Source organism: Quercus suber, unplaced genomic scaffold (genome assembly GCF_002906115.3).
Source record: "Quercus suber isolate HL8 unplaced genomic scaffold, Cork oak 2.0 scaffold_19, whole genome shotgun sequence".
In the NCBI taxonomy this organism is placed as follows: Eukaryota; Viridiplantae; Streptophyta; class Magnoliopsida; order Fagales; family Fagaceae; genus Quercus; species Quercus suber.
The window spans coordinates 761,352-789,138 of NW_027069484.1; the positions used below are offsets into that span (position 1 = coordinate 761,352).

General features: G+C 30.6%; 1 protein-coding gene and 1 pseudogene across 1 annotated transcript; both read left to right on the forward strand.

Annotated features, from left to right (window-relative positions):
• Positions 1–2,343: 2,343 nt before the first annotated feature.
• On the forward strand, positions 2,344–12,305 carry LOC112018580 (lysine histidine transporter-like 8; annotated as a pseudogene).
• Positions 12,306–15,557: 3,252 nt separating this feature from the next.
• On the forward strand, positions 15,558–24,067 carry LOC112018584 (lysine histidine transporter-like 8). Its single transcript, XM_024051108.2, has 5 exons — positions 15,558–15,989; positions 18,936–19,069; positions 19,795–20,231; positions 22,588–22,719; positions 23,428–24,067. Exons 1-5 carry the CDS (start codon positions 15,676–15,678, stop codon positions 23,911–23,913), a joined length of 1,503 nt encoding a protein of 500 aa, XP_023906876.1. The 5' UTR covers positions 15,558–15,675; the 3' UTR covers positions 23,914–24,067.
• Positions 24,068–27,787: the final 3,720 nt, after the last annotated feature.

Below are 27,787 nucleotides of genomic sequence, written 5' to 3' on the forward strand. Positions count from 1 at the left end.
AAACAAACAAAAAAAAAAAAAAAAAAAAAAAAAAAAAAAAAAAAAAAAAAAAAAAAAAAAGGTAAGTTGTAATATAATATATGGAAAATGGAGAGGATACCATTTGTATAAGATGACGAGCAAATAGTCAATTGGATTTTTTAAGGAGTTTAACTCCTTTTTAATTCAAGTTTGACAAATTGTTATAATGCTTTTTGAACGTTAAAATCAAATAAAGTAACTCTCTAAATATGTCTTTTGACCCACTTATTGATTCGTGTTCATTTTTTAAATACTTTTCACAATTTTTATTGAAATTCACAAGAACTCTCTCAAGATTACTACTTGAAGAATACTTGGCTTAGCTATATCCTGGGAACATATTTACAATAAGCAAAGTGTTAGTGCCCCTAAACCCTTTTTTATCCAACTATTTAATGTTATTCCTGTATTGTATTATATACATATTCCCAACATTAACATCAAGAAAGGATGAAAATACAATCTTGCATTAAAGAGTCCTGTACAAAGTTGTCAATACCATATCAGAGGCAATTTTAGTTTGGATAAGAGAATGAAATATTTTAGTACGAATTAATATTGGTATTTTTATATTACCATAATTCATATAAATAGAATTTAAAATACACATATTTTAATTCATAACAATCGAATTAATATTTATATACACAATTCTCTGTTACTTCCATAATTGATTTTATTTTTTGATAGATTAAATGTGTTTTAATCCTAGGATATCTTAACCTAGTGAAGACTTAAATATTGTATAAATTATAATCATTAAAAAGCGAGATCCCATGAGCTATAGAAGCAAGAAAAAAAGAACACAATCAAATCCCCCGACCTTGTACGCAAAGGTATGCGTCACAGATGCAAATGCAATCTTGAACACACTTTTCTGTAACTCATACCTTTCCTGGCCCCATACTATAAAAAATAAATGATACTACATCATGCCAACCCAAAGACAAAACCCTCATAAAAAAAAATTGAATTTGAATATCGTCCAATAATAAGACTCATTACATCTTGGTAGTTTTTAAAATAATGCATCACACAAAACAAAAAAGAAAAGAAAAAACAAATACATTGCATTGAAAGTTAATATGAGCAAGACTTATGATTGAGTGGAGTAGTAATTGGTTTCTAGTTTACACACTAAAATAGATTAAGCTGAAACTTTCTTACTCTATATATGTGTGACTAATGGTCTGTTTAGGATCCGCTTATTTTATTGAAACTGAAAACTTTATGCTAAAAGTAGTAAATAAAGGTAAAAGTTAGTTGAAATAGTACCGTGAGACCCATGAATAGTATCAAAAAGTGCAGTGGGGCCTATAAATAGTAGCAAAAAATAAGCTAAATAGTAAAACTCCATTTGACATGATTAATTTTGCCAACTTATTTTATTATTTCACTTATTTTTGTTATTATTCATGAATCTCACTGCACTTTTTGGTATTATTCATGGGCTCCACGATACTATTTCAGTTAACTTTTACCTTTATCTACAGAACTTTTACCTTTATCTACAGTACTTTCAGCAAAAAGTTTTCAGTTTTAGTAAAATAAACAGATTCCAAACAAACCCTAAGTGTTAGTTAGGCATGATTAATTTTGCCAACTTATTTTACTATTCAGCTTATTTTTGGTACTATTCATAAGTCCCATTGCACTTTTTGGTACTATTTATGAGTCCCACTGTACTATTTCAGCTAATTTTTTCCTTTATTTACAGTATTTTCAATAAAAAATTTTCAGTTTTAGCAAAATAAGCGAATTTCAAACAGACCAAAAAGAAAGTTACTTTTTAAAGGTTTCTTTGAAATCTGCATTTTGTTGAAACTGAAAACTTTTTGCTGAAAGTACTGTAGATAAAAGTAAAAAATAAAAAATTATAAATAAATAAATAAATAAAACTTTAATAAAATTTTAATTTATGAATGACTCAAAAAGTTTTTAATTTATGACAAAAAGTACTTGTTTGAGTTTTTTTTTTTTTTTTTTTTTTTTTTTTTTTTTACTTTAAGAATTTTGTTATATTTAGCTTGGCCACCGTACAAAAATTTCCTAGCTCCGCCACTAGTTGTGTACGTGAAACTTCTTAAAAAATTCTGATTCCAGGGTTGAAAATTTGAAAGCAAACTCTCTTTGAACTGTCAATCTCAATTATTAAAGTACAATTATATGGGTTTCAGATATCAATCAATATTTATATCCTTAACTAAACAATAGATTTATTTAACACAGGCAGAATGTAAGAGTGTACAAGTTCTCCACGAGAACCAGTAGCCATTAATCATTATATATATACCAGCAATCGCTAGCTTAATATTTGCAACGGTGCTCATTCTCCTAATATTTTCAATATAGCTTTTGAACTCAAAGCAGAGGAAGGTATCCTTGGGAGAAGTGGTAGAATTAAAAAGTAGTCAAGTCATTCCACTCGCAACTTCACCTTTAGATACCAATACTGAAGCAGAGGCAATGCAAACGATATCCATTATAGATGGTGATCCCTCAAAAGATATTACTTCATCTACAAGCTTGCAAGGTTACCAGAACAATCCACAGGAAGCTTGGCTTCCCATCACAGAGTCCAGGAATGGCAACACCAATTTCACAACGTTTCATTTAATTTGCTCAGGACTTGGATGGCAAGCTCTTTCGCTTCCTATTGCATTTGCCTCACTTGGATGGTAAGCTATCTTTTCCAATGATTTATTGATTTGTAGTTAATGTTGCTCAACTAATTAATAAAGTCATATTGTTCTCCAAGAGAAGAGGATGAGTTGTGAAATGAGTGACATACAGTGTGAGTTTGATGACTGAGTCAAGCTCTAACAGACTCAGTCATGAATGTGTGTGTATGAGTTGTCAGTCCATGCTTGAAAGAGAATCACACTTCATGAATATATGATGTTTGATATATTGTATGTACTTTTAGTTACTGAATTTCATCTATTCAAGTCATAAAATAAAATTGTCATTTTGTCTAATAATTTGATTAATTATGTATATTTTTATGATTAAAAAATGTGTTTATTTTTAGATGCATCTATGCGTATTCATGGGTTAAGTATGATAACAATAATATGCATAATTTTAAAAATTGACACAGTCAAAAAACCAATTTTCTCCCGGTTTTCTGTTTTTACTAGTTTTGGGAGTTTTATCAAACCAGATTGTTGCCCGGTTCCCAGTTGGACTTGTTGATTCAGTTTAGTTTTTAAAAATATGATAACATGTTGGGAAAGAAGCTTTAAAAATTAAAGCTTCACTTGTTTGTGTAATATAATATAAAGTGCAGTTCATGAACAACATATATCGCTCACATTTATAAACAATTTATCTACAAGATCTTGCAAACTTATTGTAGAGTAATGTCACTTTCTTCAATCGAGAATAATAATAAGTTTTGGGTTATGTTAACGGATGCTTTTAGTGTAATTGTTAATAAACTATTTTAAAAAAGTTTTGACACTACTTTCATAGAAAATATAAAAAAACCATAAAAAAATTAATTACTTTATCATTTTCTCATAAAATATTTCAAAAATAATTCCTAAACTAATACCTTTAGGTCATCGTTAACTTTTCCCTAAATGGTTTCCTTGTGAATTTAATTAATAGAATATAATATTATCTAAACCGTTTGGGAATTTGTCTCTCCCAAATATTTGGTAAAAATGGCCTACCATAACATTTTCCTAATTTCTTAAAAGTAAGAGTTTTGTGCACTCATTATTATTGTATACAATAAAATTTAAAATTTTGAATTAAAACCAATTATGTGATTGTATTTGATCAATTTTTTTTTTTTTTTGCTAATAATTGTATTTGATCAATTGAACATAAATAATACTATCTTTTTAAAAATAATTATGTGATTGAATCTAACGTTTGTCCTTATATGAGAAGAAAGAACATCAATTCCGAACTATTTAATAATTATTTCAGGAACATGAAATTTTATCCCCTCTCTGTCTCTTTTCTCTCGTTGAATTAACAGTAACACATCTTCCAAAGATGTTAAATCATGGACACACAAGTTCACATCCAACAGCGGTTTTACTTTCGGAAAATCTTATGGAATCTGTACCAAGTAACAGAAAACCTTAAAGTTTGTTGTTCTTATTTGCATTTGTTGAACCGAATTCATTCTTTAAAACTGTAACTTCTATTCAATTAGTTGTGGTCCATGCTATTGCTAATAGGGTTGCTCTCTTTCTTTGGCTACAAAGAAACCATCCTATTGTTGCTTTCAATAAGTTCCAAATGTAGCAGCCTGAAGAAAAGTCCTATTGTTGTTCTTATTTGCATTTGTTGAACCAAATTCATTCTTTAAAACTGTAACTTCTATTCAATTAGCTGTGGTCCATGCTATTGCTAATAGGGTTGCTCTCTTTCTTTGGCTACAAAGAAACCATCCTATTGTTGCTTTCAATAAGTTCCAAATGTAGCAGCCCGAAGAAAAGTCCTATCATTTGATTTAACTTCATGAGTTTGAGTAATGATATAAACACAATAATTAAGTAGAGAAGCTTTTACTCATTCCCAGTTATTGGGCATATCACAGATATCATTATTTTTACCCACTAGTAATAACTATTTGTCACTTCAATAGTTGTGAAATTTTTTAAGTCCAATTAATATCTTATTGTAATTATTTCATTGGTTGTAGGACATGGGGTATCATATGTTTGTCACTAGCATTTGCATGGCAACTCTATACCATATTTATTCTTGTTCGACTACATGAAGCAATGCCTGGAATTCGCTATAGCAAATACATGCAACTTGCAATAGCTTCTTTTGGTTAGTGCAAAACCCCCTGTTATTATTATGGACAAGGTTTTCCTCCAAATTAGTTTGGGGGAATTTTTCATCAACTCACAACTTGGTGATTTATAAGTCTATACATGTGTATTATTTAAGCAAGTCATATAATTTATTAAAAATGTTATGTGACTAATAGTACACGTAAATAGTTTGTTTAACAGCCACGAAGTGGGTTGGAGGAAATTTCATGTAAACCAGTTTGTGTACAAAAATACCCTTAATTTAATTAGATAATTTTTATTCCTATAAAATAAAAAATAGGGTTAAAATTGTAATTCAACAAAATTTAAGAAAAAAAAACTACCCAATAAAATTTTTTATCCCTAAAAATTAGCACACTTTCGATTTAAATATATTTCACGCATGTTTAATACATTTTTCCCTAAAAACTAGCACACACTAAATCTAGCCGTTTACTTATTCTCAAATCCTAAATTTTAGTTTTTTTAAAAATTCATTCCTATATAACCTCACTAATAAAAGATAAATTCAAATTAAAAAATTACATTAAACTCAAAATAATAATAAAAAGAACTTCATCACACGTGCATGCGTGTTATGAGGCTAGTAGTAGTTGTTATTGTTGTTATTATTATTATACTTTTTGTTAATGAATATTCTAGAAGCACAAGATAAAATGTATTCACTATTTTATTAGATAATAATTTTATTTTCTAAACACACACACACACATATATATATATATATAAGAGATGGGTTCAAGTTACACATGATGTAACTCTTGTATAGTTACACATTTTTTACACCGTAGATTTTTAAGAGATCTAACGGTTAAAAAAAACATCATTAAATGTTATAACCTGACACCTTTTTCTCTCTTCTTATTTAATGTTTTTCACTTGATTAAAGGGCACATGCCATTTTCAACCACTTGCTTTTTAAACGATTCATCCTAAAAGAGAAATTAAATTATTTGAAATAAAATTTATACAATTATGTATATGATTAAAGTATTGAACACAAAAGTAATTTGCTGCTTTTTATTAGTTTTCGCATTACAAATGTAAAAATAGTGAAAAATTATTATCTCTGCTCATGCTTTGGTCCTCCATATAAAGTAAATTGATATGATGATGGTGAAAAGATTTTGTCAGCTAAAGAATTTGACCGTGTGCTTATCTTGTCCTTTGTCTCTTAAATTAAAGTACACAATGAATTAATGTAACGTGTGCATATCTTGTCCTTTGTCTCTTAAATTAGAGCATGCAATGATTTAATGTATATATAGTATTATTCTAAGGCTTTTGTTAACGGGTGCTGTACAGCACCTGTTAAATTTTACTTTAGTCTGCCTGTTATTAATGAAATAGCCCTGCTTTAATGAGAAAATCAAGAAAAACGTCAACATCTGAATGATGCGCATCAGGCAGCATTGGAAACATAAAATTTTGCATTATTTTACTTAAATACCCTCTTAACCATTTTTACCATCGCCATATTTATAGCATTTTCTCTTTGTGATCTCAGGTCTCTTTCCCATCCTATGGCTTCATGTATTCTTACCTTTTGATTCTTTTTAAAAATATACACACACACACATATATATATATATATATATATATTTTTTTTAGTGGGTTCTAGGGACCCAAAATTTCCCTCAACAGATCTCCAGTTTCTTTTTTCGTCTTATTTCTGTTCCATTTTCCCTTGTGTTAATAGAGAACCACACCAGTTACCCACTCACATTTGCCATAGTGGCGCATCCATGGAACTCAATTTACAGTGGAGTTTTGGTAGTCGAGATCTGGACGAGTTTGATTTGCTTGTGGAGAGCTTCATTTCGGCCTAGTCAGATTCGCCAGAGCTGACCGCTTAGTAGGCATTTCGCCGGGTCCAGTTTTATACCGTCTAGTTCCTCCCTCATTCACACCCAAAATGTTTTTAATTTCAGATCAAATTGTTCTTATTTTGTGAAAGGGTGTGATTTTGTTGTTTTTTTGAGAGTATTGAAATTGTTGTTTGTTTTGGTTTGAAATTTTTTTTCTTTTGGGGGCAAAAGAGAGAGACGGCTAAACTGGTTTTGAGCGTAAAAGGGTGAGGAGAGTTAACAGATGAGGAAGGGTATTTTTGTCTTAAAAATAAAAAATTTAATAGCTTCTCTTTCCTTGATAAAATCTACACATGTAAAAATATTATTATTAAATTCATTCTTAACGGGTGCTGCATGGCACCCGTTAACCGGAACCTTTTAAGAAATTTATCTGTTAAAAAAAAAATTATTAAATGTTATAATTTGACACTTTTTTTGTCTTTTCTTATTTAATGTTTTTCCCTTGATTAGAGGGCACATGTCATTTTCAATAATTTGCTTTTTAAATGATTTATCTTAAAAGAGAAATTAAATAGATATTTGACGATGAAATTAAATTTTATACAATTATGTATACGTTGAAGTATTCAACACAAAAATAATCTGCTGCTGTTTTAAAATTTTTGCATTGCAAATGTAAAAATAGTGCAAAATTATCATCTCTACCCATGCTTTGGTCCTCCATATGAAGTAACTTGTTATGGTAATGGTGATGAAAGTGCCACCTAACAGGGTTATTTAATTAATTAAGAGTAGTTTTATTTTATTGAGCAAAAAAAAAAAAAAGTATTGTTCTAATTTATATGAAAAAATTTTGTCGGCTAAGGAATTTGAATGTGGGCTTATCTTGTCCTTTGTCTCTTAAATTAAAGTATGCAATGATTTGCAATGTATGTATAGTATTATTCTAAATTAAATTGATATTTTGAAAGCAATAATAAATAAGGAGAGAGAGAATATTAGTATTAATTAGGTAATACTATTAATAAGGTAAAAAGTAATAACATATAATGATGTTTTTTTTAACCTTAGATCTTTTAGAAATTTATGGTGTAAAAAATATATAACTTTACAAGAGATCTAATGGTTAAAAAAAAAAATCATTAAATGTTATAACTTGACACCTTTTCCTCTCTCCTTATTTAATGTTTTTCACTTGATTAAAGGGTACATACCGTTTTCAACTACTTGCTTTTTAAATGATTCATCATAAAAGAGAAACTAAACAAATATTTGATGATGAAATTAAATTATTTGAAATAAAATTTATACAATTATATATATGATTGAAATATTGAACACAAAAGTAATCTGTTGCTTTTTAAAAGTTTTCGCATTGCAAATGTAAAAATAGTGAAAAATTATTATCTCTACTCATGCTTTGGTCCTCCATATAAAGTAAATTGATATGGTAATGGTGATGAAAGTGCCACCTAAAAGGGTTAATTAATTAATTAATTAAGAGTAGTTTTATTTTATTGAGCAAAAAAAAAAAAAAGTATCATTCTAATTTATATGAAAAAAATTTGTCGGCTATGGAAAGTGGGTGTCAATTATTAACATATAAGTCAAACCATGCTTGCTTTTTTTATTGATATATAAGTTACACTTGCACTTGAGAAGTCATGAACCCATAACTTTTTATGTCTCCATTCTCCACCCTTCACTCAGCACTTATAAGGAAAGTGGGTGTCAATTAAGTTAAAGTTCATTAGCAGGCAAATATGAAGAAAAACACACTCAACCGGAATAAGTTTTGTGTTAAAGCTAATAAATTGTTGAAAAGTTATCTTTCTGTTTAAAAAGAAATGTATACTTTTAACGTACAAGCCCCATTTTTCTCAATTCTTTAACTAGCGGGTCGTTAATTTTTTGATATAAGTAAGTAATACAACATTTTTAACAAGTATCTTGATTATATATATATATATATATACAGAGAGAGAGAGAGACTCACAACTTACTAAATAAAAAGACGTGTGGCAAATACAAATTGTATTCCTCATTTAACATCCAATAAAATTTGGTCAAATAACAAAGATCTTACCCATGATGCATAGAAGGGTGATAATGTGTTATTATATATAATAGCAAAGCTTTAGTCCCAAACATTTGGGGTCACCTATGAATCCTCAACAAATTAATAAGATCAATTACATGCATTTTGTTTCCCAATTTTATTATATCTAAAGTCATAATATGTTACCATATGCAGGTCCAAAACTAGGGAACTGGTTTGCCCTATTCCTTGTAATGTACAATTCAGGGGGTGCTTGTATCATTTTAATTATCACTGGAGGTGGCACCCTAGATATCTTATTCAAAACCATATGTGACGGTGATGCCATGTGTCATGCCAAATCATTGACAAGTATAGAGTGGTACTTGGTGTTCACATGCGTAGCATTACTTATAACCCAACTACCCAACCTCAACTCTATAGCCTGGGTGTCTCTAATTGGGGCTACCACAGCTATTCTATATTCTACTTTGATTTGGGTTCTCTCAATTACCAAAGATAGGCCTGTAGGCTTATCCTACGGTCAATCTGATGAAGTGAAATCTAACATGGAAAAATTCAGTGATGTGTTGAATGCATTTGGGATCATTGCTTTTGCATTCAAAGGACATAATGTTATCCTCAAGATACAAGTTAGAATCCTAACATACTTTCTGCATTTTCCTTTTCAAGTTCCAATGATAATTCGGTGGTTATCATGTTAGTGATTTGAACTCCACCTCTTCCTCTCTCAATATTTAATAATAAAAAAATATCCTTTTCCTTTTCGAAAGGTTTAGAATTACACTTTTTCTTTTGGTTTTTGGGTAAACAAAGGTTTATGAATACATTATTCGCATAGAATTTCTTAACTTGTCAAATTGGTAATTTGTAATTAGTGTGTGAAAATAATTTGTTATGTATGAGTCTTTGTGAAAATGTTGTCAGACAAATTGTAATTTTTTGTAAAAAGAAGTGTGTTATACCATAGCTCTTTGCTTTTGGGTTAAGATATGCTTCAACAATTGCGCGCTAATTAAGTCAAGGTTTGTGCCTTTGCCCAACATTAGGATACAACATGAGAGTATCCAACTATGTAAGAAAGCTCAGCCCAGCCTAAACTCGTGACCCTTTCGGATTCAATAGATGTTAAAAATCTAAAATATGAAACTCTACATAAGGATATGTACTCACGCGACAATTTTTTAAAATTGAATACGTATACAACACTTCAATCTTAAAGGTTGGCAAAAATGCCTCAGATATTTTGTATTTACATACAAACTAATAAAAGATCACTAGCCCTTCCCCAGTGGTGGTACCTCACTACCGCTCCCTTGCAAGAGAAGGAATCTTTGGTTGGGCAAGATAAATTTTAAATGATGTGATAGTCTGTATAACTTCATTATTAGGTTCATTGGGTTAAGTCCTCTACAATCTCCCCACTCACATAAGGTTGACTCTAAATATCAACAATTATCTCATACATTCAATACATACATACTCCCCCTTACAATGTGGGGGTTCCATGGTGTGTATATATATATATATATATTCAAGTGAAAAGAGGGAAGAGTCCACCCTATGGACATGATAATTTCTCCTAAAATAAGAGAGCTTACCTTCTAAGTAACTTAAGGTTATGCTATCATTTTGATTAGAAAAATAAAAAGTGATGCACTATTATAAAAACAAACCAAGTAATGCTTTAAAAGAATAGATACATTTGTCATCTTGATTTGAATGTAATTTTAAGTTAAAATGTCTTTAATTTTGCAGGGAACATTGCCTTCAAGTCCAAAACAAACATCCTATAGGTCAATGTGCACAAGGGTGACAATATCATACATAGTAATCGCTATGTGCCAATATCCCCTTGCAATAGGTGGATTTTGGGCTTATGGAAACAAGGTAAGCAAATCTTCTTTTGTTGAACTTATTGAGATTTGTTATATACTTACTTAAGAAGAGACCTATTTTATATCATCATGATTTTTTCATCAATCAAATAAGTTCCTGTTTGAGATGGTGGTTTAAAAATGCACTTTTAAAATATAGTTTTTTAAAATCTTACTTTTTGTTAGGTATAGATATATGGTTTCTTGAACAATCTCACTTATTGCCCTTTCTTATCTTAACGCTCCTTCCACGATGGTCTTTTCTTCCATGTCAAGTTGAGGTTAAGAGTTTTTAAATTTTTAATATTGTTTTGCAACTTGGAAGCAGAGGTATTGTTGAGAATTTATGGCAGAAATTTGAGTGATTTTGTGAATTTACGAATTGATAGTTTGGTTTGTTTTGTATAGAGGGCATGAAATTTGAAAATTGATGATTTTGTTCCGTGTAAAAGGCATGAATTTAGGGGATTTTTTCTGTACTAATTTTGATTCTTCATCTACTGTGTCACATGAAATTGGGCATTGATCTTATAATATTAGATATGAAGTTTTCATCTTATTGACAATTCAATTTTTTATAACAAAAAATAGTTTTATATAATTTCTAATATATATTTTTTTAAGATGTCATTGTTTTCAATTTTTTTTTTTTAAAATAATAAATGCGGTCACATACAAGGCACATGATTACAATTCATCCTTCAAACTGATGGAAGTTTAACATAGAGGTCAATTTGGATACTTGTAAGATCTCAAGGGACTAAAAATTTAAATTGATGGTACAAAAAATGTGTTTGTAAGCAAATTGAACTTTTAGAGATATTTTTCGCATTTTCCCCAAAAATAAATTGTATAGAACAACGCATCTACAATATATAAAATCTTATTATCATAAGATATCTTCTATTTGTGAAATGGATCTTATTAGATATGACAAATAGGTTTGAACATTATTAGACTAAAAAAAATATTTGAACCTTGAAATGGACTCTTTCAATTTCTGATGAAACAGAGAATTATGTTTTTTCATAAATAGGGAAGGGGAAAATGCAAGACTTTATAGGCACTTGTATATATACTTAAAAAAGTTTATATCAATGTACTCTATATCAAAAAATGTGAGAGAAAAGCATGATTTTGACTCTTCTAATTTTCCATGATATAATGAAATTTGGCTTCATAAATTCTTTTTTATTTTTCTTTTTTCATTATTTTTCATTTTTCTATGTATTTATGAATCACAGGTACCGTATAGTGGAGGACAAGAATTGTTGACTTTATTTTCACAAATCCACGGACCAAACAGCTCGAAGTTAATTAAGACCTCACTGTGCCTACTAGTATTGGTAAACTGTTTTTGTACATTCCAAGTTTACGCAATGGTTGTTTTTGACAACTTGGAAGTTAGATACACAAGCAAGAAAAAATCAGCCATGCCCGAGGTGGGTTCGCACATTCCTTTGCATTTTCTATGGAGGGTTGGCTTTCTTTCTTTCTGACTTTTCCATTTTTGGGAAGACTAGCACCTTTAGTTGGAGGTACTACATTACCTTTAACTTTTGCTTATCCATGTATCATGTGGATTGCAATGAAGAAACCTCGACCAAATGGTTTGGTTTGGTTTATAAACATGGGGTTAGGTTGCTTTGGCATTGTCTTGATTATTCTAATAGTTATTGCAGCGGCTTGGACCTTAGCTGACAATGGACTAAAAGCCAACTTCTACAAGCCTTAATGACAGATACATTAGTAAGAAATTAAACCAATAACCATTTTGAATGTATAAATGGGCCTCAGGGAATTACTTATTTCTTTGGCCGCCTTGTGTTAATTGTACTTTATAAAGGTATATACAAGATAAGTTATATATATCATATTGAAAATGGAGAGACTACTGTCTGTATAAGCTGATGAGCAAAAGATCAATTGGTTTGTTTAAGGGGTTTAACTCATTTTCAATTCAAGTTCAACAAACAGTTATAATGCTTTGTGAACATTAAAATCAATTAAAGTAACTCCCCAAATATGCCTTTTGAAGGGCTATGTTCCACTTGACTCATTCCCTTTGTCACTACTTTCCACCATTTTCATTGAAATTCACAATAATTCTCTCAGGATTACTACTTGAAGAATTCCTAGCTTAGTTGTATCTTGAAACGAATTTGTAGTAAGCTTTTAGTATATTTTGTGTGTGGACAAATATTGTTTAAATATAGCGAAGTGTTCGTGCCTCTAAGCCATTTTTTACCCAACTATTTATTGTTATTCCTTCATTGAATTACATACAAATTCCCAACATTAACATCAAGAAAGGTTAAAAATACAATCTTGCATTAATGAATCTTGCAAAAAGTTGTCGATACTATACTGGAGGCCATTTTGGCTTGGATAAGAGAGGAAATATTTTGGTAGGGATTAATATTGGTGTACGGTTTTGATATCACCACAATCAATATATATAAGCAGAGACCTTATGTGGGAGTGCATGAGGTCCTACTATGTAGCTCTCTAATTTTACTTTTAGACTTTTTAACATTTTTCATTATGTTTTTTAACTATTATCCAATAGATTATAGTGACTTCTTTTTACTGTTACATACTATATGGGCTGAGCTTGACAATTACACCAAATGTCTTAACTCTCTAAAAAAGTGACTACCTTTTAAAAATAGGCCAAAATTACGAAAAGCCTTAGCCCAAATCTTATGACCCAAGTCTCACCCTCCCCACCCAAATGTAGGTCAAAGGCTAAAAGGTCTAACCCTTCCCACCACATGTAGATGAAAGCCTAAAAGGTCTGACCCTCCCCACCCACATGTAAATCAAAGCCTAAACTTTTACCCACAAACTCTCTTCTTCCTCCCACGTGTAGATGAAGCCTAGCCACTTATAAACTCTCTTCTTCCTCCCCGTGTGTAGATGAAACCCAGCCAAAACCTTCACTCACTTACAACCTCTCTTTCCTTGTACAAACACTCTTCAACTGCTAAAAAAATAATGGTTTCCACTCCAACTCAATGATTATTTGAAGGCATAAATGTAGGAGCTTAAAAGATTTCAGCATTTGGTATTTTGTGCTTCAATGCAACCACTTCCAGCCAATTATACAATGCAGTTAACACTAGGTAAATAACACATGATTTATGAAATTGAAAAGTTAGTTTCATTTATTATTTGCTTTGCATGTTGTAAAATCTGTTCTTTTATATATATATATATATATATATATCTGTCTCCTTAAGCATCAAAAGTTATGCCACTATAATTTATTACAATTCATCTCAAAGAGGTATGCTTATTTTCTTTATTTCATGTTTCTCTTAAATAGTTTGTTTATTAATTTGTTGGTGAATCCCAAAATACTATGTTGGTTGTTATGCCACTATAGTTTCTTACATTTCATTTCATGAATTTAAAATACAGGCCAAAATGGGCATTTGCCCATTTCGCCCAAAAAATGTAGCAAAATGTCCATATCCTAAAACTATCTAGCAAAATGCCTTTGTTTTGAAACTTTATTTTTAGAAAATCGAGTAATGTGAGAAATTTTACATAGAACTCGAGTTCCATGTATTTTTTTTTTTTTTTTTATTTAAGTTTGATTTCAAATAACTCAATTTTCTAAAAATCAAGTTTTTCATTGAAAATCAATTTATAGAAAATCGAGTTTAAAACATAGGCATTTTGCTAGATAGTTTCAGAACAAGGGCATTTTGCTGGAAAGTTTTGACGAAATGAGCAAATGCCCATTTTGGCCTTAAAATACATATATTTTGATTCATAACAATTGAATTATAATATATATATATATATATATACATGATTCTCTGTTACTTTATTAATTGATGTCTTTTTTTAATTCCCTCTACTAATCTTTTTTTTTCTTCTACTTTTTTTTTTTTATTCGCTCAATTTGAAATTTGGATAAACTTCTTGTTTTTTACTAGTGCACGCACACACATACTCACATACTCACAACTCGGATATATTTAAAGGAAAAAACTTATGTACAATACCTTAAGTGCTGTTCCTTAGATTCTTTTTGTAAGATTCTGTCATGTGACTATTTAACTTAAAAAATACACTTCCATCTATGAGAAAAAAACCACATGACAGAATTTTAAGAGAGGTACCTAAGGAATATCACTTAAATATTGTACCTAAGTTTTGCTCATATATAAATATTAGTGGATTGAAGCATACTCACAACTGGATTCACATATATTCACACACCACTCATATAAATGGAAAGAGAAAGAAGAGAGACAAATTAGCATACGAAGTCAATTATGATAATTTTGGCCGCGAATCTTCTGTGGCCTATCTCTCTTTGTAATGAAATTTGTATGGTCTCTCTTAAAAGGGAGAATAATCTTCCCTCGTGCGCGAAAAAGAACGTAAACAACTAAAAATACAGTAGCCTCACACATTTATATCACTATGATGATATCACTCTTGATGTGTAAACTACGTCATATACCCTTCATGCATTCTTATTCCTTACTCATGTAGCCGCCTGGGACCTTCTATAGGATTTTGTATATCCTGTACCCGGCATATATGCCAGGCCTCCTTCTATAGAGGGCGACTACCAACTAAGATTTCTTTTTTTTTAGGTTGGAGGCAACTAACCATTACTTTATATGAAAAAGAAAAGTCATGTGTTGGAGAAAAGAAAAGAAAAAAGCTATTTATAAAGGTGATAGCGTTGGTATGAAAATTAAACGAGTGTTAAAGTATACTTTTATATTGAAAATTTTTGAAAAAGTGAAAAAATGTGAAAAAATTTAAGATTTTAAAAAGTTGTATATGAAAACTAAAAAAATTAAAAATTGAGCTTATAAACTGATGCCAAATATATACTTATCATAATTGGAATATATCCTTAAATTGTGGCAAAAGAATATGAAAAAAAGAATATGAGCTATTTGCAGCATTTGCATCTGTAGATATCGTGACCAGTAGGCAGTTGTCATTATATACCCCACCAACCATTTGTGTTATATTTGCAACACCCACTCCTGATATTTTAATATATATAGTTAGCTCTATATATAATAATCCCATATCGCTTTTGAGCTAGAGAGAAGAAGAGGAGGGTAGCCATGGGAGAAATGGTGGAACCAGCTGATTATAGACAAGTGATGCCTCTCTCACCTTCACCTTCACCTTCCAATACCAAAACACTAGAAGGGCTAATGGAAGTGATAACCATTAAAGACAGTACTGATCCCTCAAAAGAGAGTGCTACTAAATCTGCTACCAACTTGCAAGGTCACCAGCAGAATCTACAGGAAGCTTGGCTCCCCATCACTGAGTCCAGGAATGGCAACGCCATTTTTGCCATGTTTCATTTACTCTGCTCAGGAATTGGATTCCAAGCTCTTTTCCTTCCTGTTGCATTTGCCACACTTGGATGGTAAGCTATCTTTTCAATGATTTAACTTGTCATGTTTAAAGTCAATTTTGCTCAACTAAAAATCACTGTTTATAATTGATCATCCAAGACAAGTGGATGAGCTGTGAAGAAATGTGTGTCTGTGTGAATTTGATGACTAGGTCAAGACTCAAATCAAGCTCTAACAGACGAGTAGAACTTGAAAAGTTTAGGGTCATTTTCTGTGCATTTGCATGATTGAGAATGGTTAATTGCATTGATCATCTTTCTATGGTTTGGTCATTTTGTCAACCCATGCGTGGAAAAACATCACTTTACACTGATATATGATGTTTCGTTGTATTTACTTTTAGACTTTTAGTTACTGAAATTTATTTATTCAAGTTATAAAATAAAAGTCATTTTGTTTTTCTATCGAATCTATCCAGATTAGAGTACCCCAAGGCTGAGCACAAATTTAACTGATCATAAATAGCTAGGTTGGCTCAACTTGGATAATAATAAAAAATGTATATATTTATTTATTTAATAATCTATCATGCTCAACTTAACCATTTTAGACTTGATGGATAGGCAATCCTAAGCTCAAAATATGATAATATGTTAGGGAGAAAAAATTGGGAAAATTTTAGCTTCGGTTATATGCGTAATATAAATATAAAGTGAAATTCATTAATCTCAAATTTATTGATAAGATGATAACGAAACAACTTGTTGCTGAATTTATTTAAAAATAAAAATAAATTAACCAAACTTAAAAATGTGATTTGACTTTATAATGAACTCAAACTTAATTTGTATTTAAAATGCAATCAAACAAATCATTTTTTTTATATAGATAAATATAATTTGATTTCAAATCTACGATATTTGTATTATGAAAATTGCTCTTTATTATTTTTTAAAATTTGAAAACTAATTTGTTATTTCTAAATTTTGAATGCTTAATTCAACTGGAAAGCAATTATAAAATTAATTCACCATCAATTTTATATTTCAAGTTATCATAAGATATTGTATCTGTACTTCTTTAGTAAAAAAAATTTGTAGTTTTTTTTTTTGGTCATTTAGGACAAGAAATATATATATATATATATATTTCTTTATTGTTATCAAAATTTGAGACAATTTCACGGGACGGTCATTTCTCCTCCTTTTTTTTTTTTTTTTTTTGTTTGAGAAACACTTTTTTTTCTTCTTCTTATATGTGAAAAGTCAAAAAGGTTTCCCTTTCTTTAACGCAAAGCGTGATATTTCTCAGTTGTTCCGTGACTGTGGACCTAAATGTCGATGTCTTATTAGCGGCGGCTCTACACTTGCTTAAAAAAATTATATGCTAGACTAACTTATTAAGATTTCTCTAATAAAAATTTTGAACATCCTAACTTGAGAATTACAAAAATTTAAGTTCAACAAAAATAAGAGTACTTTCTCAAAAAAAAAAAAAAAAAAAAAAAACAAAAACAAAACAAAAATAAGAGTAGTGCTATTACATTCACAATATTTTCACAATAATTTTACAACAAATCTAATGTAGTAAGCTGTTACTGATTCTAATTTGGGCCAAATACTAATATTATTTTTTTATCCACCAATAATAGCTTTTTGCAAAGATTTATTGTAAAAATGTTGTGGACATAGCATTACTCCAAAATTAATTCTGCATCCAAACATAATTCTTAATCCCTATTTTTTTTTTTTTATAGCATAAATAACAGTAATAAATATTAGTTCAAATAACAACAAATATAAACCAAACAAAAACAAGACAATACCAAACAACAACAAGTGAAAAAATTATTCAACAAAAAGCATATTTTAAAACAAAAAGATAAAATTTGTAACTCGTTCAACCTATTCAGTAAAATAATTTCTATTTTTATTTTTATTTAATTAAAAAATTATAACAATAAAATATTGTGGTAATTTAAATTTTTTAGTGACTACCTAAAAAAAATTACTATAGCCGCCACAGTGTCTTTTCTAATTTTTATTTTCATTCACATGTATCAACAATGACTTTGAGATTTTATATATGAGACACAAACTTATTCAATATGGCAATGTTATTTCCTTTCACATAAATAATAAGTCAGTTCCACTGTGAATCTAACTAGTAGAATCCACTCTTTAAGGTTAAAAGTTAGTTTTTTCTTAAATCTTAACAATTCTTTAATGATTTAATAGTCAAGATTCTGCCATGTCAGCATTCCTCTAACAATAATCTTAATTGTTTTGTTTACAACATTATTTTATCATTTTAAGAATATTGTTAGTGGAATGCTGACATAGCAGAATCTTGACTATTAAATCATTAAAGAGTGGTTAAGATTTAAGAAAATCTACTGGTAGAGTAACTTAAGAAATCTAGAAGATCTGTTTCATAATGATTGTTCTTTATTATTAGGTCAAGACACTCATCAAATTCTTATACTATAACACAAACAATATTATCTTTTTTAATAACAATTAAATTTAATTAACGAAATTTAAGGTATAATATTTTAAGTACTTGTACCTGACTTAATTTTGTCCTTCCTTGGAGAATATAGAACTTAATTTTGTCCTTATTTGAGAATATAGAACTTAATTATTCCTTGCTCTCTTTGTCTCTTCTCTCTTATTGAATTAAAAATAACACTACCACCTCGTCCAAAAATGCCAAATCATGGATCCACAAATTCACATCCAACAGCGATTTAACCTTTGAAATTTTTTAGAAATTCATAGAAAGCAACAAATAACTTTAAAGTTGCTTGTTCTTATATTTTGCCTCTTGTTGAACCAAATTCATTCACTAAATTTGTAACCTCTGTTTGATTATCTGTGGTCCATCCTATTGCTAATTGGGTCGCTCTCATTTTTGGCTTCAAAGAAATCATCTAGTTTTGCTTGCAGTATGGTCCAAATGCAGCAACTTAAAGAAATTAAAGTCTTATCATTTGATTTTAACTTCATTGGTTGCAGGGCTTGGGGAATCATATGTTTGTCACTAGCATTTGCGTGGCAGCTCTATACCATATTTATTTTGGTCCAATTACATGAATTAGTTCCGGGGATTCGCTACAGCAGATACCTCCAACTTGCTATAGTTTCTTTTGGTTAGTACAAGAAGACTATTTCTAATTTTTTGCTTTTGTTAACAAGTGATCTAATAAATTAAGGTTTGGCTTATCTCCAATGCTCATGTATCAGAGGTGATGTAGGCACAACATGTGTCCTAAAATGGTCATTTTTCAGTCTAGTATCCTGTTCAGCATAAAGAATATTTATAAAAATAAATAATAAATAAAAATCTTAGTAACCTATTTAATACTTTACCAATCATAGTCTACCATGTCTTTAAAAAAAAAAAAGAATAGTACACATGACAAACTATAGTTGATGAAACATAAAATGAACCAGGATAGAAGAATTTTTATTTATTTACTTTTTCAGAATTAAAGTCAAATTGTGCCCAAATATCAAGAAAAGCACACCAATAAAATAAATTTTGGGTGAATACATTCAATTATTGAAAAATGTATTTTAATTTAGAAAACTATATATATAATTCATAATTAAAATTTTATTATTCTTTTAACTTGATTTTCTCTCAATTATTATATATATATATATATATATTTAGTGATATTGCATTAATAAAAATAGTGTTAATGATAAACTAATATAAAAGATATTTCACTGATCACAATTTTACACCTTAATGATTTGTGGGACAAATTGTGTTCCTAAGTTAACATTCAATATAATTTGATTAAATAACATATTACAAAGGTATTATGTAACCATGATATATATGTTGATAATGTGTTATTATATACAGGTCCAAAACTAGGGAAGTTGCTTGCATTATTTCCAGTGATGTATTCATCAGGGGGTGCTTGTGTCATTATGATTATTAATGGAGGTCGCACCTTAGACCTCTTATTCAAAACCATATGTGATCATGAGGCCACATGCCATGTCCAGTCATTGACAGGTATAGAGTGGTTCTTGGTGTTCACATGTGTAGCAATACTTGTAGCCCAACTACCCAACCTAAACTCGATGGTTGGGGTGTCTCTAATTGGGGCCATTACAGCCATTGGATATTGTACATTGATTTTGGTTCTCTCAATCGCCAAAGGTAGGCCCATAGACATATCCTATGGTCAATTTGACGTGGCGAAATCTAACATGGAAAAAATTAGTGATATATTGAATGCCCTTGGGATCATTGCCCTTGCATTTAGAGGGCATAATCTTATCCTTGAGATACAGGTTAGTATCTACAACATCCTTATATTTTTAAAAGTTTAGAAACACATATTGGCACACAATTTTACAACTTGCCAAGTGGCAAATTGTAATTGGCATTTGTTAACAAATGTTCTTGTGCACTCATTAAGAAGGTTTAAAACAATTTCCACCTACATTGAGAAGTAATAAAAAATAATAAACAATTTTTTTTTTTTTTTAAATTGAAAGTTTCTCATCACCCAATAGACAATATTATAAAGGCGGAAATCACATTTTCGCACCTACATTTGCAGGTGATTCCCACTTTAATCCCTAGATTTTATTTTTACCCATTTTAGTCCCTATCCTAAAAAAGCTTCCCGCTTTGGTCCCTGCCGTTACATTAGAGATGAAAATTGCACACATGGCAAATGGCAGAATTAAAAAAATATTAAAAATATTTTATTTTATTTTAAAATAAAATAAAATTTTAGTTATCAATAATTTTAAAATAAAAATATTAAAAATTTTAGTTAAAAATAATTGTTCTTCATGTTCTTCCCCCAAGAACATGGTTGCCCAAACCCCTTTAAGGATGAAAATTGCTGATAGAAATTGTATCAAATCATCACCATTCTTCTATTCTCCTGGTACCCACCTCAATTTTCAACCTCAATTAATTAGACCCCTTTGAATTGATGTTTGTGTTTAATTAATAAGTAAATAAATAAATGAACCCAACAGATTTATTCTTCTCTTTTCCTCGTTTTTTTTCAACAAACAAAAGTGATGCTCAGTGTTCTCCTACACCTAGCTCGAATTCATGAGTACTTCTTTCCTTAGCTTTCCCAGAAACCAAACAAAGAATTAAATTAAATTTATAAACAAAAAAAAAAACAAAAAAAAAAAAAACAAAAAACAAAACAAAACAAAACAAAGTTGAAGAAGGACCTGGAGCTTGCCACCGCTACCACCAAAGGTCATGTGGGCATCAATATCTATCTCCAGAGCCTTCATTGGTCAACGATATCGGTGACCATAGTTGGCAAAGGAGAGTTGGTGCCCCAGGCTTGCCACTCCTGCAATGTAACAGACCTATTGGCAGGTACTCTAGGAGGAGAGCGATAGGCTGAGATTGAGCTTTATTTACTCTTTTATTTCATTTTGTTAGTTGATTGTGTTAGAGTATCTGAGTTTGATCATGATTTTGTATATGTTTTTGCTTGTTTGGATGCTAAGAAAATGAAATAAAAGAGAAGAAAATCTTGAATTTCTTGTTTTCTGGGCAACCATGTTCTTGGGGGAAGAACATGAAGAACAATTATTTTTAACTAAAATTTTTAATATTTTTATTTTAAAATAATTGATAACTAAAATTTTATTTTATTTTAAAATAAAATAAAATAAAATATTTTTAATATATATTTTTTAATTCTGCTGTTTGCCACGTGTACATTTTCTGCCTCTGATGTAACAGTAGGGACCAAAATGGGAAACATTTTTTAGGATAGGGACTAAAAGCGGTAAAAATAAAATCTAGGGACCAAAGTGAGAATGGCCTGAAAATGTAAGGACAAAAATGTGATTTTCACTTATTATAAAATAAAACCTTAACCAACAGTGCTTCATACCACCTTGGTCCGAATAAGTGTCTATTTGGCATTATTAATTTTGCTAACTTATTTTACTATTCAGCTTATTTTTGCTACTATTAATAAGTCTCACTGCATTTTTTGGTATTATTCATGAGTCCTACTATACTATTTCAACTAAATTTTACTTTTATTTACAACACTGTGAGCAAAAAAATTTTAGTTTCAACAAAATAAGAAGATTCCAAACATGCCCTAAGAGTAATATTAGATAATCATAACTTCCAACCTTAACCAATCCAAAAAAAAAAAAGGAAAAGAAAAAATGAATCTACATTTTTGGTGAGACAGTCATCCACAGTGAGTGGTCAGCCCATTGCCATTTAAAGTAGCCTGCAATATTGCAGGCCTAGTTAAGGTTAATTAGGGCCTTGGCCCTACTTTTGGACCCAACATGGTTATTGTGGAAACTGGTACAAGGGCCTCTAAAGAAAAAGAGGCAACTTTAAATCCAACTACCAAAGAAAGCTCAGCCCAGCCTAAACTCAAGATTCTTTTAGATTCAAAAAGAAATTTGAAATGCCCAGAAACAATGATACGAAAGTCTCTACGGAGAAATATGTACTCCACGCAACACTTAATCCTAGAGCTTGGTAAACTTACCTCAAAGGCACCTAAAATACTTTGATTTGGATTACACAGACAAACTAATAAAGTTACCAAGTAATACTATTTTTCAAATAAAGCACACATTTTTCATCTCGATTTCAATGTTATTTTTGGTTAAAATATTTGTGTTGTTGCAGGGAACATTGCCTTCAAATCAAAGACACACATCCTATAAGCCAATGTCCGCAGGAGTGACAATATCATATATAGTAATCGCAATGTGCCAATTTCCCCTCGCAATAGTTGGATTTTGGGCATATGGAAACAAGGCAAGCAAATTTTCCTTTTATTGAACTTAATGGGATTTTAATGTCATGAGATATGCATCATATCATTCATGATGTTTGCATCAAACAAGTGTACGTTTGAGAGTGCGGTTTAAAATTGCATGATTACACAATATTAATATAATATTAGGTACATATTTTTGAAATAAAAGCTCATTTTCAAAAAGTTGTACCAAATGAACATGATTACAACTTATAAATTCCATTATTAGATATTTTTATTTGTGAAATAAATCTTATTAATCTCTAGTCTCCTTATAGAAAGAACCTAGATTTGAATCTCCCTCCACTCACTTATTGGAGAGAGAGAGAGAGAGAGAGAGAGAGCAACATTGAAAGTCTTCTAGTTCTCCATTTGATCTTACTCATATATATTTCTTCTACATATGCTTGTTATTACTATATTTATATTTGTGAAAATTGTTACAAACCATCCAAAATTGGTTGTGTTGTGGGATTGGAACATGCGAACACAACTTTTGTGCCACAACTTTGAGATGATCAAGTTGTGCTAATGGTGAAGAAAAAGTAATGAGTTTAAGTGAAAATAATTGTCTATTATACTCACAGTCGACCGCTTAATCAAACTAGTGTATAAATGGTGTAATCGTAGAACAACAACATGCATTAATATGTTCTTGTGGGCAATCTCCTTATCTAATGACTTCTTTCTTTTTTAATGAATGCCAGGTACCATTTAGTGGAGGATTGTTGAGTGCATTTTCACAAATCCATGGAGCCAACACGTCAAAGTTAATTATGGGCTCAATTTATCTCCTGGTATTGGTGAACTATTTATGTGCATTCCAAGTTTACGCCATGCCAGTTTTTGACAACTTGGAAATGAGATACACAACCAAGAAGAAGAAGCCGTGCCCAAAGTGGGTTCGTACATGCCTTCGCATTTTCTTTGGAGGGGTGACTTTCTTTGTGGCTGTGGCTGTGCCATTTTTGGGAAGCCTTGCACTTCTAATTGGAGGTATGGTATTACCTATGACTTTTGCTTATCCATGTTTCATGTGGATTGCAATGAAGAAACCTCGACCAAATGGTGTGGTTTGGTCTATAAACTTGGGGCTTGGTTGCCTTGGCATTGTCTTCAGTGTTCTAATAGTTATTGCAGCAGCTAGGACCTTAGCTGACAAAGGCTTAAATGCCAACTTCTTCAGGCCTTAGTGACAGATACATTATTTGTAAGAAATTAAACCAATTAAACATTTGAAAGAATATATATCTATATCTATATATATATATAGAAGTTTTCCATACTATATATAAGGAAAGTTTGGAGGAGAATGAAATATTTTGGAATATGTTTGGTAAACTGTAATAGGTACTGTAATAGCTATTCTTTCGTAGATATATTAACTTCTACAATTAACATATTTTTAAATAAACAAACTTTTCATATGCACAAAACAATTATGAAAATAAAAAAATCATAAAAATAACTAATCTATCTTTCAAATTGTGTTATGCGGGTAATAGTTTAAGGGGATAAAGTGTGTATTCTCATAGTTTAGGAGGGTAAATGAAAATTCCAAGTGTTCTAATTCCTTTGGCAAAAGAAGGATTTGAAAAATGACACGCATTGTTCCCAAACTTGAGAACCGACGACCTATAATCACTAACATGTCAATTTTTCTCTAAACTTAATCTTAATATATCGTTTACAATTTTGGTTTAAGCTAGGAGCTTTTCATGGTAAAGAAAGTTTATGATTTCAAATACAAATATTACTGTTGAGGGGAAAATTTTGATGTTCCCAAATAGAGTATGGGGTAGCCAAGTCGAAACTCGACGATGGGTCCTTGAAATAGAGCCCAAAGGCTTTCGGTGTTGTGGAAGTCCGCCCAAGCAAGAGATAGAGGTTGCACCCTATCAAGAAGACAACAATAAAGCCTAATAAATACGTTACTATTATTAGTTTGTTATATTATTAGTCATTCTTACAACGTCATAGTTCAAATCAGTCCTCTAGCGGTAAAGGTAAAATTACACTTAAAAGTCCAAAAGTTAACGATTAAATAAATTTATGAATGTACTCAGTCCTAGGGGTCCTTGTGTGTCTCGCTTAGGGGAATTTATAGTACTTTCAACTATCATTACATCAATGTGAAGGAAAAAATTCAATTGTTACAAATACATTATATCCTTCAACATAATAATAATAAGTAAGGATTAAAAGCTTCATAGTTACAAATAAAAGAGGAAAAAAAGAAGAAGAATGGAATGAAGGGAGTGAGAGCGTCCAGCCGTGTGCATAGGTTGGTTAAGTTTGTCTCCTTTCATCATGCACTTAAATGACTTTCCCCATGTAATGCTCTTTTAGTTTTTGTCAAACATAAGTGATATTATCTTTCATAAGAATGACTTTAAATATTAGAAATGTACGTCTTTAATGAGAATGATTTTTAATATGAAGTCTTTGTGCCTTTTAAGAGAAAGGCCTTAATATTGATGTTCATACATGCACTTAAATGACTTTCCCCATGTAATGCTCTTTTAGTTTTTGTCAAACATAAGTGATATTATCTTTCATAAGAATGACTTTAAATATTAGAAATGTACGTCTTTAATGAGAATGATTTTTAATATGAAGTCTTTGTGCCTTTTAAGAGAAAGGCCTTAATATTGATGTTCATATGCCTTCCATGAGAAAGGGCTTTTGTAATGTGTGCTTGGAAGAATATTTGATATGTTTTTAAGATGTGTGGAGATGGTAAGGAATATGTATATATTGTGAGATATGGTGTTCAGAGATATATGAGAAGTATGTATGGGTGTTTTGTGAGGAATGTGTTTTATAAAATACATGGAAGTATGAGATAGATAAATGAAGGTTAAATGTAGTAAAGGCTGCTGCTGGGATCGTTTTTTGTATTATGACATTGGTTATGTTGCTTTCTAAGAAGGGGGATTTTGTATGAGAAATGAAGAATGAGATGGAGATGTGTTTTGGGCAGCAAAAATGATGAAGTTTAAGAATATTGAAGTGTGGGAGAGATGGATAGTGTGTAATGATGTGGTGTAATAAGTGTGATGCAATTGTGTTATCTAAGGAGAGATATCTTTGTAAGGAAGATGGAGAAGTTTAGAGATATGTGCAGCAAGAAGAAAGAGGTTTCAAAATTATTGGGATCAAAGAGCAGAGATCAGAGAGGAAGAGATCAGAGAGGAGAGATCAGACTAGAGCCCCCTTTGTGTGTAGCTTGGTCCTCTTTATATAAAGCCAAGCTATGTAACTAGATCAGAACTAGTTGAAGGGAAACTTAGCAAATGAGGAAAAGTCCTTGACAATGTAAGTGGTCTTTTGTTTTTTTAACCAAAAGAAGAAAGTTGAGACTTAATGTTAGTGACACAGCTGGATGATGTCATGTGGATGACATCCTTTGCTTGGAGGACAATACTTGGCATTAAATTAATGGTTTAGCTAAAAAAGGTAAGATAATCTTTATGAGATCCTTCTATTTCTTTGGGTATGACAGCAAGCTGCTGAGATTAGGCATTAATAAGCAAGTGGTGTCATTTTTAGGACATATGCCAACCTGCTGGAGCTTCTGCAGCTTAGCTGGAGCTGTTACAGCTTCCGCAAAAGTTGTTTACAGCTTCTGCTGGAGCTGTTTCAGCTTCTGCAGAAGCTGTTACAGCTTCCGCTAAAGCCATTTTTAGTGTTTTTGGCTAAGTTTTCTCTTTTGGAAAATATATTTGATGAAGTTTTACAGATGTAATTATGGTCTTGTTGTATCTTAACCAAATCTTGGAGAGTAATGAAAGCATTTTAACGCTAGATATGAGATGCTAATATATATTTAGCCATGTGCTTGTATTTGATTTATATGAAAATTATAATATAATTAATATGGAATGATATAATTATATTTTAAAACTTATATTATATGATGGCCATTAATTTTTATGTAAAGAGCATGGGGAGTTTTATCATTTTAAGTGTTATGTGATATGAGAGGCTTACCAAATGTTACCTATTGCACACTGACCCATCAGAGTTCAGGGAATTGGGGAAGACATGCCAAGCAACATGCTTTCCCTTATCAACTTTGAACCACTGGAGTTTTACTGAACATACTTCTTGGCCCTCCAAACCACGACTCCCAAAATTCCCCTGATGAGACTCATGAGCTTGGACCATGAGCCAAAAATGAGATGATGTGCTATGAGCTTGAACCATGGGCTTTGACGCCTTTTTATGTAAATATGGGCTCTTTTAGGCTTTAAGAGGGGTTTTCTCAAAATCCATGATAACGTTGACGTGGTATGAGTCGCCAATGAAATGAAGCCATGTGTTTGTGAAAAATTTGTCCTCAACAATTACTCCCTTCAATGTGAATTACACATTTACAACCCATATTTTCTAATTAATTAAGCATGTTATTGTACATGGTCCTTATTGATTATGAGGAAGAATCATAAAACATGAATATAAGAACAAATGCTTAGACATACGAATCTATGGATATCTCAACTTTATACACAAAAATGTAGTTAAGGGAGTAAACACATCACTTATTTAATTACATCTCTTACTTTGAAATTTGAATTGCAATGACATATATGTATATTTATTTACATCATTTAGGGCAAGTTACAATAACAAAAATATTTATTTATTTTACATCACTTACAAGAAAATTAAATAACAGAAGTACTTATTTATGTACATCTTGTAATCCAAATTGTAATGTAGAAATTCTTACAAATTAGGGAAGGAACTTGTGACTTTGAATTGAAAAACATTCATATTCTATTGGTTGTGACTCGTGTGTTGAACTCCTGAAATGAAATTTGCAATTAATAATATATAAGAAAATTATAGCAAGAATAATACTATGATCAATGATTATACAAAACATAAATAAATATTTAATATGTTCATTCAAGATTATGGGTGCCAATGCCAATTAGTGTCTTATCAAACTTCAAAACACAATGTTCCACCACCGCACACCCTTGGTACGATAGTAACTCAACAAGTATAAATACTTATGGGATGTGGGGGGAAAGGGTCAGGGTTCACTTCACACACATA

Excerpts from the sequence above, each read along its gene's own strand:
- LOC112018584 (XM_024051108.2), top strand. The coding sequence starts at position 15,676 with ATGGGAGAAATGGTGGAACCAGCTGATTATAGACAAGTGATGCCTCTC. Across the intron at positions 20,232-22,587 it reads ATCTTATCCTTGAGATACAG|GGAACATTGCCTTCAAATCA; the intron begins GTTAGTATCTAC and ends GTGTTGTTGCAG. Across the intron at positions 22,720-23,427 it reads TTTGGGCATATGGAAACAAG|GTACCATTTAGTGGAGGATT; the intron begins GCAAGCAAATTT and ends AATGAATGCCAG.